Here is a 19,001-nt window from a genome sequence, read left to right on the forward strand (position 1 = left end):
GAACACAGATCTTTCCCCCCATTAACTTCAATTTGTTAATTAAGATCCTAAACTTTATATATATATATTTTAAAATTGAATTATTATTATTATTATTTGTGTTATATTGTTTCATATATATTTATCAAACTCAATTCATATTTCAACTAAATAATTTATCAAAATGATTGAATTTTTATTAAATTATTTACTTTCAAATTATTTAAAAATTAGAATTATTTTTATTGCCATCACAACCACAATTACATTTAAAAATTGTTTAAGTGAAAAATTGTTGTTGATAAATTTTTTAAACATGCTACAATTTAATTTAACTAAACTTTACTAATTTTAATTTTTGACACAATGAAAAAATGGTCAAATGTCATTTTCATTGATTAATATTGTAACTTGAACATGGTATTTTCGATGTTTAAGACATGAATAAGGATAACAATTATAATCTTTTCTAATTTAACCCATTATGAGGCAGTTTTTTCGATAGTTAATCGGGACGTAGAATGCATTATCTTTGATTTTTTATTACTACCTGTTTCATTGTCATCCTTAGACATGAACGTCAAAATGAGAACCTCAACCATTCTAACCTTGTACTTCTTTGTGACATGAACATCAAAATGAGAACCTCAAGCATTCAATAGGGTACTTCTCCTTCAATTTTTTTTTCTTTTTCTGTCAAATACAATAATAGATCACTCCTTCAATAAGTCTCTTAACATTTAAGTAATATAAGAGATTGTGATTACTTGACAATCTCATACAACTAACAAAAAACCCAATAATTTTCTTTCAGATATACAAGAAAGATTACACAAATTCACTTATTCTTTCGAAATGGAGTAGTATCATTTGCCACAAATCTCCTCTCTTCCTTAAATGGTTGAGTAGATCCATCTAACAGACTAGGTATTCTCAAGACATTGCCCTTCCCTCTTTTGGCATTAGGTCCTATCTCTTCTATCATGTATTTCCACCCATCAATAGGCCTCCTCCGACTGAAAATATGTGTCTTTATGAAACTTGCTATCTGCATTGTTTTGTTCTTAATGTCAATAAGGATATGATAGGTTTTTAGCAAGAAACATATATGTCAAACCTGATATTTGCAGAAAGCAATTCTCCTTTCGAATTCTTGAACAAGGATGTCTTCTTCTCTTTGTGACATCTCCCACACATTCCCATCTGGAGCTTTGGATGTCGTTTCCCAACCATCTGGCTTGTTTTTCAACTCCGAAAAAGCTGGGATTTTTGTGTTTTGCAAATCATTGTTATTGGAATCAAAGATCCTGCATTTTACATCAAATTGTTTCAAATGGGTAATGAAATTAAGCATCTTTGAAAGAAATTAAACAAGGGTTAAGGGTTACTTACTCAGAGCAACTATCAAGCAATCTGTCAATATCATCACCACCAACTCCAAAATCACCCAATTTAGCTTCTTCCTGTTTCTCAATCTCCTTCACCCACAAACCCGCATGAATCTTCTGTTTCTTAACTCTATAATCCTTCTTAAGATTCTCCAAACTATACATTCCTTTATCTCCAACTCCTTTCACCATCTCCTGTTGCTGTTTTATCTCCACTTTTTCTCTTTTCTCCTTAGAAGTTCCCCTTCGTTGATCCCAATTATCTGTCATGTCCTCAACGAATGCTTTTGTATCGGAATCTACATCGGGTTGTAAAACTAGGTCGTCGGAGTTATTGATTTGGTTGGTTAGTGAATAGTTAACGTCTGCCTCCCATGGAGCTCTGTTCTTGCCGGAGAGATCGTCAGGGAGCCAAGCGGATTCCCAGGCGTCGTTCCAATCGTTGTCACCGTTCTTGGAACCGCTACGGACATCGGTGAATTTAGAGGAGAAACGACGGAGATTAGTGATTGTTGTAGTGAGGTTTATTGTGGGTTTTCTTGTTATTGAAAAAATTCCTCGTAATTGATTCATGTTACTGCTGTTTGGTCTTTGTCGGAGATGAAGAAGAAGATGAACGAGAATTGGAGATGGGAGGAAGAAAGGAAAAGGAAAGGGAAAAGGGTTTTAGGGTTTTGTGCGCGGGTCAGGCGAATGGGTCGAACAAACGACCCACGGGCGTGGATATAGGCTATGTTCTGTTTGGTCGCACGTTGCAGTATTTTTTATTTATTTATTTTCAATATATATATATATATATAACAGAATGGTTCTTAGTTGGTAAAGAATACTAACAAAAATGTATTAAAAAAATTTACTAACATAAATAATAAAATAATTACTTAAGAATTATTATTTAATAATATTTTATTAAAATATTGATTTAGATAAAATAATGTTTCAAAATATATTTTAATTAGGGAAGAATACCAATTTTACACACCAAGTTGTAAGAAAGTGTCAAATTTACTCATTAAGTATCAAAATTCTATTTATATATATTAACTTGTCATAAAGTGTCAAATTTATTTAAAATAATAGAAAAGTTAAACTGAGTTAATTTTTTGTCACATTTAATATCTACACATTTTTTATTTGTTTTTAATTTACATTACTTTAATTCTTTTTCCATTCAAACAAACCTCAAAAATTTTTCTTATCCATTTTTTTCCTCTCTCTTTTCACTGTTCCTTTTCATATCTTCATCTCTAATATGAGTAATATATTTTTTCTGAAATCTTTATAATGTTCACAAATACCATTTCTATAGCTCTGATTGTCTATTCTTATTTAGGTTATAACTGAAATTAAAATTGATGTGATAAAGTATGAGTTACTGCAATGAAGATTAAATTATGAAATAATGAACTAATCATCTATAAAAATCTTTTCTTTCTCAACTTTTTCCAGAAAATTAAAGAACTAGATATGTCGACGTCAAATAATAATATTGTGACGTAAGAACAACCAGGTGGCCGAAAAACTGTGACGACGGTGAAGGTGGCGGAACAGCCGATGAAGTGATCGAGATGCGATTCTATGAACACGAAATTATGTTACTACAACAACTACAGCCTCGCACAGTCGAGGTATTTCTGCAAGACTTGTAAAAGGTACTGAACAAAAGGTGGAGCCCTCCGTACGTAGTGTATCCGATCGACAGCGACCGTCGGAAAACAGGTAAATGAAATGAGTTGATTCCAAAGATTTCGGCAGTTCTTCATCGAATATGATTAATAGTGGGTTTACATTCTTCTATGGTATTAATCGGATCCCACCTGCTATGAATTTTAGCCTTTTATTTCATAATAATTATTTATATTAAAGATAAAGATTAACCTAAGAAAAATTTTGAATATTTTGTTTGAATGAAAAAAGAATTAAAGTAATCAAAATTAAAAACAAATAAAAAATAGGTGGATATTAAATGTAGCAAAAATTTTAACTCCGTTTAACTTTTTTGTTATTTTAAATAAATTTGACACTTTTTGACAAGTTAATATATATAAATAGAATTTTGATACTTAATGAGTAAATTTGACACCTTCTTACAACTTAGTGTGTAAAATTGACATTCTTCCCGAATCTCATTTTAATTAGGTATATATTAACAAATTTAATAATATTTGTTAGTACAAATCTAACTCATATATTTAAGTTGCACAAAATATAGTATATCATTTTTTTCATTTTCCTTCCTAAACGAACGTTTGAGTTTGAATTCCAAAATTCTAATATTTTTTTTATAAAAGCGAAAAAAATGTTGTTATAAATTCTGTTTTATTTCATGAGATTTAGTTTTTTTTAATCACTTCTACCGTCAAACATTTCTTTAAATTCATCAAAAATTTATAATTTTTTCGTTTTTAATTATTGGTTCATTAATATCGTAAGTTTTCTTAGTGACAAATCCCTAATTGACTGATAAATTGTATCGTTTTCTATAGAGTTTTGATCTCAATAAATTGATAATGAAAATGGTATATCATAAAATCAATTTGTATATGGGTCATAGAGTTGCCAATTTGACTTGTTACTTTAGCTTAGTGTACAATAATCAAATAAATTAGAAACCTTTCGGTGAAAATGAGGGAGATTTATTTATTTATTAATATTGCATAGATGTCTAATTTTCTTCAAAATAAAGTGATAGAATTAGAATGAAACAAAACATAAAGTGGGGATGCTCTAATATTTTTATTTAGTAACATAAGAAAAAACATTTCTATTATGTTTTTAGAACAAGCAATAAGCATATAGTGAATCTCCTGGGGTCCAAGTTGGATGAAACTTTGCGAGACCGACCGTGTACCCATTTCCAAGGTACACACATCCATGGCTCACCGAAGCACCACCATAGATAGTGGCACCGGTATTATTTGACCATAATATTTGTCCAGTCGAGGCATCCATTGCATAAAATGGGCCATTAGATGCCACGGATCCTGCAAAGACCACCCCTTTAGCCGTGACCGTGACTGGTCCTTGGGTCGTATCGTGACTAGGGTTAGCCGTGGTCCATAGGATTTTCCCCGTGTTTACATCCAGGGCAACCCACACCCCATCCCTTGTTGTCGCATTGGATGGGGCCAATGTGAAGTTTATCCTGTTGCTATTTGCGATGTTTGTATACACCCTTACTCCATCTGTCGCCGCACCCCACATTCCTCCACCTTCAAATCCACCCGGACCTGCCAACTAGATAAACTCGCATATTATGAACACAAGTCGGAAAAAAATGCAATATAACTTGGTAACACTCTTTTAAAAAATATAACTATAACATATTACAAAATAGAATGATGCAAATTAGTGACACTTTTTGTGAACACATGCAATTTGCAACCATATAGTAACTAGATTTTATTTTTACTTTGTAGCTAGTGCATGTAATTTTAAGTTACCTTAGACCAAATTATGGTTCCATTATCACGATCTAACGCCCAAACAAAACCACTCTTTTGAACCGCCACAACAACATCACGCCTCCTAGTTCCATTCGCATTTATAGTGAGCAACATTGGAGCCTCCCCAAAATCGGCGTCCACATTAGGCCCGGGTGGGCAATCGGGATTATTAGGCTGACTACATATTATATAGAAAACATCATATCCCCCAAGTTGTTTAGCCCATCTTAACCTCCCGGTGCTCATGCTAAACGCCAAGACCGAGTTAAAATTTATACCTGGCCCGATACATTGATCGGGCTCATTTGGTGGCGATGTTTGGTTATTTTGACGTTCTTGGCATGCTAAAACATCGGGTGGGGCGTTATAAAGGTTTCCCGTGGCTACATATACTAGCCTCCGGTTAATGTCTATAGCCGGGCTGCTCCCCCATATGGCTGCACCCGAATATCCATCGAGCTTTCCTCCATTATCAGGAAGGGTATACGTTTGCCACAAAATCGCACCCGTTAGAATGTTAAGCTTTACCATACTACCCCGAAAGATGCAACATTGGCCGGCTGGTAAGGTTTCTTCTAAAGAAGATACCCCAACATAGTAGCCACTATAGATTATAGCATGACAAATTGATTATTGAAAACCGAAACCAACCAAAAAAAATTCAAAACCAAACTATATAGTATATACTTACTCCAAGAAACTAGTCCCGGATGATGTAATCAAAGCGAGGGGATTGGAATCGAGTCGAGTTAACCAAACAAGGCTTCCTGTTGAACGTCGAACAGCAATGACAATAGCCGGTCCATAAATCCCAACAATTAACAATGGTCCAACCACACTTGGGGTAGCTCTAGCAACCGAATAATTGAAATAAACGCCTGTCCCGGGCAGCCCAGTGAGCTGCCCGAGATTTTGTTTCCATTTGAGCTTACCATCTAAGGCATGGACCGCATATATGTATCCATTCCATGAGGGGAAGTAAACAATCCCATCAGCCACTGCGGGCGTGGCTGATATGTCTTTACCCGCGAAGAATTTCCATTTGAGACGAAGTTGTTTTACCGTCTTAGGATCGATGTGAAATTCATCCCTCGCGTATCTTCTATTCGATAAGTCACCTCCATGGTTTAACCACTGATAATTGAATTGAAAGTAATTAAACAATATTAAAACAATCGCACCAAGAACATCTTAAGTTTCTAACAAATTTACGAACAAGATTGCTTACTTCTGCGGCCGAGTTGAAAGATAACACCAATATTATGAAGGTGACAAGAAGATTGTGTGGAATATGGATGAAACCCATGATTTAAAGAATATGAAGTGATCAAAGGATATGATAAGGGTATTTATAATATATGGGGATATATATTTGCAATTTAAATGATTGTAATGAATAATAGTATAATAATTTATCCTTTGTGACAGAATAATGATGGAATTTTGTGTAGCTGACTAAAACAAGTATATTTAATTTATGTGTCAACAAAAATTTAGTCCATATATTATAAATATTGCTGAAGTTATAAAATATTTTCTTCTCATAACTAAATGATATGGATCGGTTTTAATAAATAAATCATTTATTGAAACCTATTTCAATTTTTCATTAATATATTACATGAACATGTCAGCAAATTTTAACGTATCTTAACCAACATTTAAGTTGTTAAAATTTTAAAATATTATATTAATATTTCTGTGAATGGATAAAATTGTGGTTTTAATTCATAATTTTAAAAAAATAGTATAAGAAATAGTGAATAAACCCTAAAAAAAATACTTCATACTCTACTATTTTGACTTAACTATATTTTTTAATTTAAAATTTTATCATGATTATTTATATATTAATAACATTACTTCAATTTAAAACGTTTTAATTAAAAATAAAAATTCAAATATTTTATTTCTTTAACGACATACTCTTAACATTTAAGTTATATATATATATATATATATATATATATATATATATATATATTAAAAATAAAAAAATTATTTAAACACAATAACAAAAAAATAATATAAAAAAAAATAATACAAACAAATTACCTAATAAATTATTGAGCTTATAAATTCTTAAAAGAACGAATAACTCCCCGACCTACCCCAATTTAGGGTTACAAATAAGTCTAGTTGCTCGTGAACCGTTCGATCAAAGCTTGACTTGAGTTTAATTTTGACAAAGTTCGAGTTAAGCTCGAGACGATCGACTCGTTTAATATTCGAATCGATCTCGAGCTCATATAAATACTTACTCGAAGGTTAAAGTTCGAGTTGAGCCGACTCATTTAAGAGTTAAACTCGAATTCATATAAATATTTACTCAAAAGCTTGTTGAGCTTTTTCGAGCCTATTTTTCTATTTATTATTTATTTTTATTAAAAATTTAAAATAAATATTTTTCTAAATAAATAATTAAAATTTTAATTTTATTCATTTTTTCGAATAGAGGATAGCTAATAAATACTATTTTTTTTTAATGGCTTTTCTATCCTTTATATATATTAACATTATCTAGTCAAATTCATAAAAAATCATATATGTTGATATTACTGATTATAATAAAATAAAGATATAAAAAATATGTGTTATTACTACAAAATTTAGGAATGCATGATATAAGAGCTGAATAAAATACATTTAATTTGTTGAAAACGTGTAATAGCTATAAATAAATATTTATTTTTGATCTACCACCTACTTAATTAAATATTATGAATTAGTGGTAGCCAGCTAAGGGGTATGGTATGGTATTTAGGTGGCGCTATTTAAGTCATTATTTTCAAGAGTGACAACACAACTCACTTTATTAGCTAGTTAGGTTCATTATTATTATTTTTTTTATTATTTTAATAATTCTTATTTATACAAAAATAGTAATACTAAATTATTTTATTTTAAAGTTACTGAAAATTTTAATTTTAATTAAATTAATCTAATCTCACTTTTAATCCAACAAAATTTATCATTTTTAAGTTAGTCTGTTTTTTTTAAAGAAAAAAATTAATAATTATTATTTATTTATTAATTTAATTTAAAGTAATGAATTATAAGAAATTAGAATGGCTTTAATTTTATTTTTTATTTATAATATTGAAGGGTGGCTTTATTTTAATTTAATTGACAAGACGTATTTATTTTCTTGTACTTGTCTCGGCCTTCAATCTTATAAAAAAATAATAATATTCTTTTAAAAAATATTTCATAAATCGGTAACCTCATGCACCCAATGATAACAATAATAAAATTAATAAACTAATTATAGAGATGGTTGACAATTAAAAGACTAAAGCTAACATCTTTTTCTGTGTATATATAACTAATTGTATAATTGATTTTAAAATTAATAAAACAGTGTACTGAGTTATAAATAATATATATTCATTACATATTAATTAAAATGATTTATCATGTTTGGATGACTAGAATTATAATTATATAAAAATATAATAAACACAAGTTGATCAATTAATATTATTATGTAACAAAATATTAGGAACATAACTTAAGTGACAATTATTATTATTTTTATGTATGTATTTTTTTTGTCCGAAATTGTAAATTATAAACACTACTATGTTTTATTTGAATAAAAAAATTGGAATTGTTAATTCTTAGTAATAATTTTGAAATTGAGAATTATAAAATTAAATTAATTTTAGTTCAAATAAAATTATTAATTTTATTATAATTCTTAATTTTAAATAATCTAATAAATATAAGAATTGAAATTAAATCCCAATTTTAATTTTAATTCTAAATTTTTACTTGTATGAATTAAATCTGTTGGAAAATTATATAGGAAAAATAAATTCAAATAAGATAATTATTGAATAATGGTCCTATTTAAATATTATAAAGTATTTTTAGTGTATTTCAAATTTGAGTTAATTTTTATTTTTTTTCTGAATAATATAAGAGTTTATTTACGTCTAGTCTCTAGAGTTATTTGAATTATATTTAAAATAAAAGATGATTAGATGTAAAATAAAAGATGATTAGATGAAAAATATTAAATTAATATTATTCTATTTAATATTTTAAAATAAATATCTTAAAAATAAAATATATATTTTAGTAGTTTAATTGATAATTAATACGATGAGATTCATTGATTGGATAGTGATTAGTGAAAGATTTAAAAACAATCTTAAATAACCCTTAAGAAAAACACTTATTTTTAATTATATTTTTTAATCATTAAAATAAAATACATAATTATTGATTTAGGGTCAAATATCACAATCAAATGCATATTAATCTCCTTTAATTTGAGGCATAATTAATTAAATATAGAGCTCAATTTCTACTTATTAAGATTAATCTTTTGCGTTTTTTTCTTTAAACTGTACGATTATTTTATATTTATATCATATTTTGCACTTAATCCCTTCTTTAAAATATTTTATTCGTAATTTTTCTTTATTTAGACAAGAATTTGAAAATTTAATTGATTTTATCCTTAAAAAATGCTTCAAATAATATTTTCTTGGAGAAAATAATTTTTCTGTCCTCTAGTCGGGTTCCATGTCAAACCATACCTAACCATGATTAATTATAAACCTTTAACATTAAATATAAAAGATCTATTTATTATATTTTATTTTCAATTTAATTTGTTCATTAGTCATTTTCTAAAGAAAAAGACTATAACAACTTGATGTAGCTATAGAGTCAAATATCATAGTCACATACAATAATTCATTTGGATTAATAAGTAAGATTCAAATTTATAAATTAATATGTTTAGGAATATGAAGATGCGATAATAATTGATACATACAACTTACATGTATTTTGAATTAACAAGTTTGATTCAAATTTAAAAAATTAATATGTTTAGAAGGATACGATGATTGATATATTACGACTTATTTATACGTTTTAGTTATTTATTTATCTCGTTAATGAGTTTAACTTAAAAAGAAATACCTTATAAATTTACATATATATTCATTTTTCTACACTTTTATTGTTTTTACTTTTTATTGACATTTATACAGTAATTTAAGTTTTATGTTCAAATTATTTATATTTAATGATCTTGGATATGTGACTATGATCTTGGATATATATATATATATATATATAAAAGATTATTGAGTTAAAAGAAATCCTAAAAACAAGTTTGAGAATTTGACACTTTTTGTGTCTCAAAAGTCTTAATTTTTTTTTTTTTTTTTTTTTAGAAATCATAATTTATTTTATAGAGTAAACTAATCAAATCCCTACTAGTATTAATTTTACATTTTAATTTAAGATGATTTTAATAAAATCAATCTTATAAAACATTTTCACTGAGTTATTTCATTCAATTTTACAATAATATTGTGTCAGATTAGTTGAAAAGTGTGTCCTATATTTACATATACAAATACAAAAAAGTTATTTAAAGTAGTTTGACTTTGAGTATCCATTCATAAGTAAGAAACAAGAAAATAACATTTTATGTATGTTTAAATCATTTATAAATTATTTTAATTATTTTATTTGATATAAGTTTTTAAACTAAAAAAATCATTAAAATAGTAATAATCTAGGAAGTAAAATAACTTTTTGATTAAATTAAAATTATTTTAAAAATTCCAACAAAACAATGACATATCCATTCAATTATTCTTTTAATCTGTTTAGTTGAACTATCAAATTGAGGCTATTTATTGGGTAAACTAAGATTTCGAACATCTTTTTATAAATATTATAATTTGAGATTTTTTATTATTAAAATTATACAAAAACGTTTTGTCTGTATTAATTTATTATCTACGTGACATTGATTAATTACATAATTTTAACGAATTAATAGTTTTGACTAATGAATATATTAGAATATGTAGTCAATTTTTTTTAATTAATATAAATATTTTATTTATTTATATGTAGATGGATAATAAATTAACTGTATTTAAAACCTTTATGCTAAAATATTATTTTTTTTATAATTTTAATAATAAGAAAATGACAAAGTTTGAAATAAATTTGAAGGAGCACAATTAGACCAATATTATAGATGTTAGGCAATCCATAATTAAAGCTCATCTCATTATTATTCATTTACCAATTCAGCCAAATTTTTATCTTGTCTTTATTGTAACAACTATTTAATATATATATATATATTTTTTTGAAAACAGTTAAAACCATTTTATTAAAATTCAAAAAATGAGAGAATCAAAAATAAAAAAATTTAAAACTAACCTAATCATAACTCATAGTTATGATTAGAAATGATAAATAAAAGACCCTAAAAAAAACTGATTTAGTAACATTGTTAAAATTAATCATACGAAAATTTAACGGAAATACACCTAAACAATTACCAATAAAGCAATGTTAGAATTAATAAAAAATACAATAATTTTTTTTCCCTAAATTAAAAATAAATTATATTATTTTATTTATAACTTTGCGAGAATCTCTGAAAATTTAGAAAATAGTACGGAACCAAAGTCGACGTAAATTCCACGTGGCATAGCTTCGATATTCGTTATTTCTCGCCATTAAAAATAACGGTCAAGCCCAAGATCCCGCCTCGAAATTAATTATAATCGTTGACTTTTGACCAATACTTAGCGGAAGATCAACGGCGGCGGCATCTTCATTACCAATTTAATATTGTGGTCCCGCGTAACACCCGATCTCGATCTCCATTTCACATGGCCCCAACTAAATGAACTAACTTCTTCTTCTTCATTCATTTCTCTGTAAATTTTCTTCATACTTTCAAAATTAAAAATGGAAGCTTTATGGATTTCTCTTATGTTCATCTCTCTTTCCTTCTTCTTTCCTACTTCCAAATCCCAATTATCTTCTTCTGAAACAAAAACCCTTTTCAAAATCCAACATATTCTTCAATATCCAAAACCTTTATCAACCTGGTCTAATTCAACAAATTTCTGTAATCTTAATCCAACCCAATCATTAACAATCATTTGCACCAACACCCATGTCACCGAATTTACATTATCAGTCCCAGTCAGTGATTCAAAACCACTCTCGACTCAATTCTCAATTGATTCACTCTTTACTGTCATCACAAAACTCCCCAATTTGAAACTGCTGAAACTTGTCGGTTTACGCTTGTGGGGAACACTTCCGGCGAAGATTAGCAGGTTGAAGAGTCTTGAATTGCTTGATTTGAGTTCAAATTTAATCGATGGAGTGTTGCCGGAGTCAATTGGGAGTATGATAACTTTAAAGATTCTTGTTTTAAATGATAATTTGTTTAATGGGAATATACCAAATTTGAATCATTTGCAGGTTCTTGAAGTTATTAATCTTGGTAATAATCGTTTTGGTCCTATCTTTCCATTGTTGCCGTTTAATCTTGTTAATATCACATTGAGTAATAATTCTATGAGATCATCGATACCAGAAGAAATCAAAAACTTTAATCTTCTTCGTTTGTTTGATTTATCATCAAATAAACTTCTCGGCCCTTTACCATCTTCCATCTTCTCAATTCCATCTATTCGATATCTAAACGTCGCTAATAATCAGTTAACCGGCGCTCTTCCGTCGAACATGTCATGCAATTCGAATCTGAGTTATGTCGACATCTCTAAGAATCTCTTTATTGGGAAACTACCAGTTTGCTTATCGAATTCCTCGAACAACATAGTCATAAGTTCTTGGAATTGTTTGAGAACAAATTCATCAAAAGATCAGCAGCATCCGATTAGCTATTGTAATAAGCAAGCATTAGCTGTCGATCCCCCGGTTATCCGGAGGAGAGAAGCGAAGTCAACTATCAAACTAGGTTTGATCCTAGGAATCATTGGCGGAGTTGTTGGGACTGCTGTCGTGATTATGGCATCGATTCTTCTTGTTCTTAGAGTTTCCGAAAGGAAGAAAACTGATGTTTTTAGCAATGAGAAATCAGTTATGGAGAAAACTAATGTCCCAAGTGCAACTAGGTTGTTAACGTCGCTATTGCCTCCTTATCATGTGTTTACGAACGAGGAAATGGAAGATGCCACGAACAATTTCGACGAATCGAACTTAGTTGGTGAAGGTATTAAATGTTGTTTTCGTATTATATGATTAGAATAATATCTCGTAAAATAACACTATTATGGTATTGTGTTTAAGGGTTGGGATCGGCTGGACAGATATATAAAGGATGGTTGAGAGATGGATCTTCGGTATTGGTAAGATGTTTGAAGATAAAACATAAACAATTCTCTGTTCAAAACATGCAGCAGGAAATGGGAATGGTGTCAAAGTTAAGGCATAGACATTTGGTTAGTGTTCTTGGTCATTGTATAGACCATCATCATAATTCTTCTCCTAATACATCTACAACATCAATCTTCATCGTACTTGAACAAATGACAAATGGGTTCTTGAAAGATCATTTATCAGGTAAAAAGAAGATGATTATATGATTTAAACAAAAGAACAATGACCCGATATTTGATTGTTTGGTTTTGGTTTTTGTTTTGAAGATTGGAGAAAAAGGGATAATTTGAAATGGCCTCAAAGGATGGGAATTGCGATTGGGATTGGTAGGGGAGTTCAGTTTTTGCATTCGGGGATCGCTCCTGGAATTTTCGGGAATGATTTGAGGATTGAGAATGTCGTGTTGGACGATACTCTAACCGCGAAACTTAGTAGCTATAATATTCCATTGTCATCATTGTCATCTAAGGTAAGCCCGTCTTTAACAGCGAAACTATATTGTTTTTGTGTTTGAATCTATTAACAACGTAAATATATTCTTTTAGTCTGGTTCCGGTTCTGAAAGCCCTCTCAATATGCTCAGCACATTGACCCTTCCTTCCAGGTACTATAAAACAGAACTTAGTTCGACACATATTAAACCAACCAACCAACTAATTGCTTCGGCTAATCTTTGAAATTTTTGATACCCAGAAGTGAAAATGGAGAAAAGGACGATATTTATCAGTTGGGTGCGATTCTACTACAAATGATATCTGGAAAGGTAGTTGGATCTGAAACCGAGTTAAACAGCCTAAAAACCGAGGTATGTATCCTATGTGTTGAGGAGGAATCATTAGATTTTGGTAGCTAATAATGTCACAATAACAAATACAGATGGAAGACAGTTTGGTGGAGTCGCCTTCAAGATTGAAAGAAGTGATTGATCCGTCAATAAGGGGGAGTTTCGCGTTTGATTCATTGAAGACGGCAGTTGAGATATCGATTAAATGCCTTTGTGAAGATCCAAATGGGCGTCCTTGTATCGATGATTTCCTTTGGCATATGCAGTACTCGGTTCAAGTACAAGAAGGATGGACTAGTAGTGGAAATCTTAGCACAAAGATGTAATGAAAACTCACTATTTCCCATAGTCACGATGTAAATTGTAATACGAAGTTCAAGTGTTTTTCTTTTGTTATTACTGAAAAAACTTTGTTCTACAAAGAAGAAGAACTTACTGATTTACAGATTCCAACATCTCTTGAACAGAGAACCCGAGATAGTTATCAACATGGTTAGGTGGTTCGATGAAACAAGAGATTACGTCTCTTAGAGTAATGACACCAATTACTTCCTTTTCATTACTCACCACGTAAATTCTGTGGACTGTGTTTGAGTCTAGAAGTTGGATGACCGTTCCAAGTGTTGAATCAGTTTTACAGGTTATCGGAGCAAGAACCCTCCTTGATTCGGGGATTTCTTCAGCAACTGTCTTCAAGAAATCCATCACGGTTAATCGACTGAAACCATAAATCAGAACAAGTTGGTGAATAAATGTGAATCTTTGTGAGATCATAGTTTGAAATCTGACATAGAAGATTACCTGAAACTAGAGAAAAGATGAGGTTTCAGAAGCAAGAATCTGATGTCTCTTATGCTAACGTTACCAACTATCTTGTTTGTTGGACCTTCCACGACAGGGAGACCGCCGATTTGGTTATCTTTCATTCTCTTAAAAGCTTCCAATATCAGTTTATTGCTCTCAATGCTGATAACCTAAACAAAACAAAACAAGAAAACATTTCTTCATGAAACACTATAGTGAACATTATAGTTAAAAATGAACAGCCTTTTACCTCATTTTCTGCCATAAAAGGAAGCCCAAGTTCCGATATGTGGTATTGAGTTATACAATCAAACCAATCACGGCCTTGGCATCCTTCCAAGCCATGAACAACTGCAGACTGTGTAATGAAATTCTTAACCAAAGGCTGGCCAGGCTCAACTACAGGCACGTTCCTTAATCGATATTTGGAAAGAAGCAGCATGACGGTCAGCATGGAACTGTCCATTCCAACTGGGAGAAAGGGTGCCCATCGATATGATCTTATTATCGATCTTACCTATTGAGACAAAAATCCAAGATTACATAAAACAAACAGATTTTGACTGGCGTAGTGTAATTTAACACTTACTGTGGTAGACTTAAACGGTTCTTCTTGAAGTAAAACTTTATAAAATTCTTCACCCAATTTATCTGCAGCAGTTGGAGCATCTTTACCTAAACCCCTTTCAACAACCACTCCTCCAGCCACAGCTGCACCAACAGCTGCAACAGTCAGACCAGCAACAGCGGCTGGACCAGTCAAGCCCAATGCTAATGCACCGAGGGCTCCAACCGCACCTGCTCCAACCCCAGCAGCCGTAGCAGAACTAGCTGATAATGCAGCTGCAGCAATTTCTGCACCTTCTAGAACCCACAAAACGATTGCAGAATAATCTATAGTCCCCAAGTATCTTTCCCTCCAATCTAATGGATTTTTTGAATCAGGATCAGTTACAGGAGCTGATAGGATGTTTGATTCCGAGAGAACCTTGACTGCATCTCCTATGGGCGTGTCTGCTCCAATCTCGATCACTGCGAGTTTGAATAGCGGTTAGTTCACAGGTTACTTACTACTAATTGTAAGAAATTGATATTATGATTCAACCAATACCTTTTCCTCCAGGAACATCTGGGAAGGAAGAAACTGGAATCTTTGCAAATGCAGATGTTAAAGTTTCTTGCATGGATCGTGGTAATTTCTTCCTGCTTTGTATGGTGTCAAAATAAGCATCGTAGTTTCTATGTTTTGATTCAATATTCTCCATTGAGTTGAGCCTATCAACATATGAACCAAACAAAGATTGAGATATAGAGAGTACCCTTTTTCATAATTCCAAACCCAAATTAAACTAAGCTTAAATCTCCATATATGATCGTTTGGTTCCATTAATAGCTGTGATGGAATCATCTAATCACCTCATCAACCTAATAAAATGTCTTGATGAATCTATTCTGCGTTTTGATTTCTCAATTTTTTCAGAAAATTCCTGTAAATCTCACATGTTCAATGCTTCATAATCGCCAATATATGTGTAAAATCAAAAGAAAGAAAGAGATACCTTGGATTTCCTATGCTTTAACAATGGTTGAGACCTGTTTGCATGAATGGAATTGGCGCGCTCTGTTTTTTCCTATGTTCTTCATTCTTCCACCGCCTCTCTCTCTTCCTTTTCCTCTCTCTTACTTTCCGGTTTGACACGTGTTGTCGGTGGAAACGTGTCAGCAGCTAAGGACATTTGGAGAAACTTTTACTCTTTCGACTCTCAAACTTCTTACTTCTGTCCAATTTGATGATTTACAATTTTAATAGACTACCATTTATTTTTAAAATGTTATAGTTTTACTATTTTACGTTACAATAATTCTAGGTAAGTTACAATAATTCTAGGTAACTAAATGGTAAGAGTGACTTAAGGGTTCGATTCTATCTAAAACCACTTTAAGTTTAAGCGGGGTCATGACTATGGGGTATCGTGCTAGCTCTCGTTTATTCAAAAAAAAAAAAAAATTACAACAATGCTTCAACTATCTAATACATATCTCTACTCTGGAATCGCGACTCGCACAGAGAAGGGGACCTCGCCCTTATACAAAAGGGAATTGACTGTTATACAAAAGGGACATCGCTGTTATACAAAGAGAACTCTGAGTCGGCGAAGTCCCTTTTGTATAACTATAAGGTCCCTTTTGTATAAGGGCGAGGTCATTTCGCTGTGCGAGTCACGATTTCATAGTAGAGATATGTATCATTATGATTTTATAAATATAGATATCAACTTACTAAATATGATTTTATAAGATATTAGTTAAACAATATTTATTTAGTTCTGATCTAAATAAGGTACTTTTATACTGCTTACTCAAATTGTCAATCTAATGATTAATTTATCATGTTTTAGTTTATTGTATTATATATTATTAATTTTTGAAACAAATAAAACAGACCAACCTACTAAATTTAATTTTATAACATATTAACTACACAATATTTATGTTCACTCGCAAGCACACAAAACTGTAAAAGTTTTGGGAAAGCGACACAATCTCTTAGACATTATTCCTTATTGCGATTTGTTAATTCCTATCTAAATTTGATAGGATGTCTTACATCGCTCACTCAAATCAAATTGTCAATTTATGATTTATCATGTTTTAGTTGATTGTATTATATATATATATATAGTTAATTTTGTAACCAATTTGATTTGTAACATACTAATTAAATCATATTTATGTTCAATCTCAAATATTCAAGATTATAACACAACTCTCACGGGAAATTTAATAAAATGACCTTAATAATGATCGCTTTTAAGAAATGATTCAAATCTGATAAAGTTTGTAAAAATGATATTTTGAGTCTTTACCTTTTTGTGTCATGCGAAACATATACATATTATATTTTGATATGATATTGAATTTATGTTTAGTTTATTAAATTTTTGTTCGTCTTTCTTCCTCCTAAACCCTAAACGAACACAACGACTCTCCATGATGAATCTCTTTGCATGTGACGCGAAAGAGGGGATCTCGTGACGCGAAAGAGAGGGGATCTCGTGAAAGATTTTTTCTATGAAAAAAATAAGAATAGGCTTTTTCAAACTCTATATATATTAAGAATAATAATTTTTTTTAAATATCATAGTTTGTAGGAGTATGTCCTCATTTACCTGAAAATTTGACGAGATGAACTTAATAATAGATGATTCAGCAATAAAGAGTTGAAAATTTAAGATTTAACAAAACAAAAAAGTACAAAATAATGAAGAAACTTAAATGTTGCTTACAAAATAATCTCAGTTAATTTCTAGATATTATTGCCGCCTCTTTGCTTTCAACGCGATCGATATCATGTTGAAGCTCAACAAAGCAAACAAAACATACATATGACATCATGTTGAAGCTCAACAAAGCAAACAAAACATACATATGACTTCCTTTCCTGCATTACGAAATGAGCACCAAAGACTCCATCGCTCATGGTTGTCTTCGCTGTTGTGTGTCGTTGTTTAGAGAGAAGGGGGAGAAGAGCGGAAGAAAGAAATGGGAAAATATAATAAATATTAAGGACCGAAAAAATATTGACAGCTGTGGGATTTGAACCCACGCCCTTTCGGACCAGAGCCTAAATCTGGCGCCTTAGACCGCTCGGCCAAACTGTCATATATTTTAAATTGATATTGTTTTAATTAAGTAATATAATATATTAAAAAATAATTGATTCCAATCGATTGTTAACTAAGGGCTTGATAAGGTGGGTTTTTGGGTTTTACCTGAATTTTCTCCTAAAAATTTTTGTTTGATAAAAACTAAAAAAAATGGTTTTTAAATTTTTAAGACTAATTTACTCTTGAGTGAGAAAATATGGTGAATGTGAGAGAATTGTGGATTAGAGAGAAAAAGAATAAGGTGACTTAGAGAGAAGGGTAATTTTGATATTTAAATGGATAAAATTGATAATTAAATTGTTAACAAGATATTTAAATTTTAAGATAAAAAATAAGTTTTATCTCAATAACCAAATATCAAACAAGCACTAAAACACGAACATTCTTGATTTTCTCATAGGATCCTTATTTGACTGTGTTCTCCTGTTCCCTCTCACACATGGGATGAACAACATCTTAATAAAATAAAAGAGAAAAAAGTCTTTTATTTTATTACCATATTGTCTCCCTCCCATGTGAGAGAGAATCTAGGAGGCAAGTCAAATGAGCAGAGGACATTATTAATTAATATTTAATAAAGTTGTGGACTATTTTATTAAAAAAAATTCCAACTACATATTATTTTAAAAACATGTTATATTAAATTAAATAATATATATAATTAAATAAAAAAACATACCAAAAAAAAGTATTATAAATAATAACTAACCTTCATTGTCAATATTTCAATGAAAAATTTGATAAT

The 19,001-nt window shown here is 30.2% G+C and overlaps 4 protein-coding genes and 1 non-coding gene across 5 annotated transcripts; 1 reads left to right on the top strand and 4 right to left on the bottom strand.

The window, feature by feature from the left end:
- Window positions 1–700: 700 nt before the first annotated feature.
- On the bottom strand, window positions 701–1,990 carry LOC124934741 (protein GAMETE CELL DEFECTIVE 1, mitochondrial). The gene is made up of 3 exons (XM_047475252.1): window positions 1,372–1,990; window positions 1,097–1,286; window positions 701–1,027 (listed from the first exon to the last, which is right to left on the bottom strand). The coding sequence occupies exons 1-3, from the start codon at window positions 1,938–1,940 to the stop codon at window positions 818–820; spliced, it is 969 nt and encodes a 322-aa protein (XP_047331208.1). The 5' UTR covers window positions 1,941–1,990; the 3' UTR covers window positions 701–817.
- A 2,115-nt stretch (window positions 1,991–4,105) lies between these two features.
- LOC124934689 (polyvinylalcohol dehydrogenase-like) lies at window positions 4,106–6,119 on the bottom strand. Its single transcript, XM_047475207.1, has 4 exons — window positions 6,042–6,119; window positions 5,505–5,947; window positions 4,811–5,417; window positions 4,106–4,604 (listed from the first exon to the last, which is right to left on the bottom strand). Exons 1-4 carry the CDS (start codon window positions 6,117–6,119, stop codon window positions 4,143–4,145), a joined length of 1,590 nt encoding a protein of 529 aa, XP_047331163.1. The 3' UTR covers window positions 4,106–4,142.
- Window positions 6,120–11,366: 5,247 nt separating this feature from the next.
- Window positions 11,367–14,237, top strand: LOC124936417 (probable LRR receptor-like serine/threonine-protein kinase At1g14390). Its single transcript, XM_047476916.1, has 6 exons — window positions 11,367–12,833; window positions 12,911–13,183; window positions 13,267–13,469; window positions 13,546–13,604; window positions 13,694–13,805; window positions 13,877–14,237. The coding sequence occupies exons 1-6, from the start codon at window positions 11,555–11,557 to the stop codon at window positions 14,108–14,110; spliced, it is 2,160 nt and encodes a 719-aa protein (XP_047332872.1). The 5' UTR covers window positions 11,367–11,554; the 3' UTR covers window positions 14,111–14,237.
- Window positions 14,171–16,264, bottom strand: LOC124936418 (SNF1-related protein kinase regulatory subunit gamma-1-like). The gene is made up of 6 exons (XM_047476917.1): window positions 16,147–16,264; window positions 15,700–15,857; window positions 15,178–15,620; window positions 14,839–15,105; window positions 14,586–14,758; window positions 14,171–14,502 (listed from the first exon to the last, which is right to left on the bottom strand). Exons 2-6 carry the CDS (start codon window positions 15,851–15,853, stop codon window positions 14,217–14,219), a joined length of 1,323 nt encoding a protein of 440 aa, XP_047332873.1. The 5' UTR covers window positions 15,854–15,857; window positions 16,147–16,264; the 3' UTR covers window positions 14,171–14,216.
- Window positions 16,265–18,170: 1,906 nt separating this feature from the next.
- Window positions 18,171–18,250, bottom strand: TRNAL-UAG. The gene has a single exon. It is a non-coding gene; the product is annotated as a tRNA-Leu (tRNA).
- Window positions 18,251–19,001: the final 751 nt, after the last annotated feature.

This window comes from Impatiens glandulifera, chromosome 4, assembly GCF_907164915.1.
Source record: "Impatiens glandulifera chromosome 4, dImpGla2.1, whole genome shotgun sequence".
NCBI lineage: Eukaryota > Viridiplantae > Streptophyta > Magnoliopsida > Ericales > Balsaminaceae > Impatiens > Impatiens glandulifera.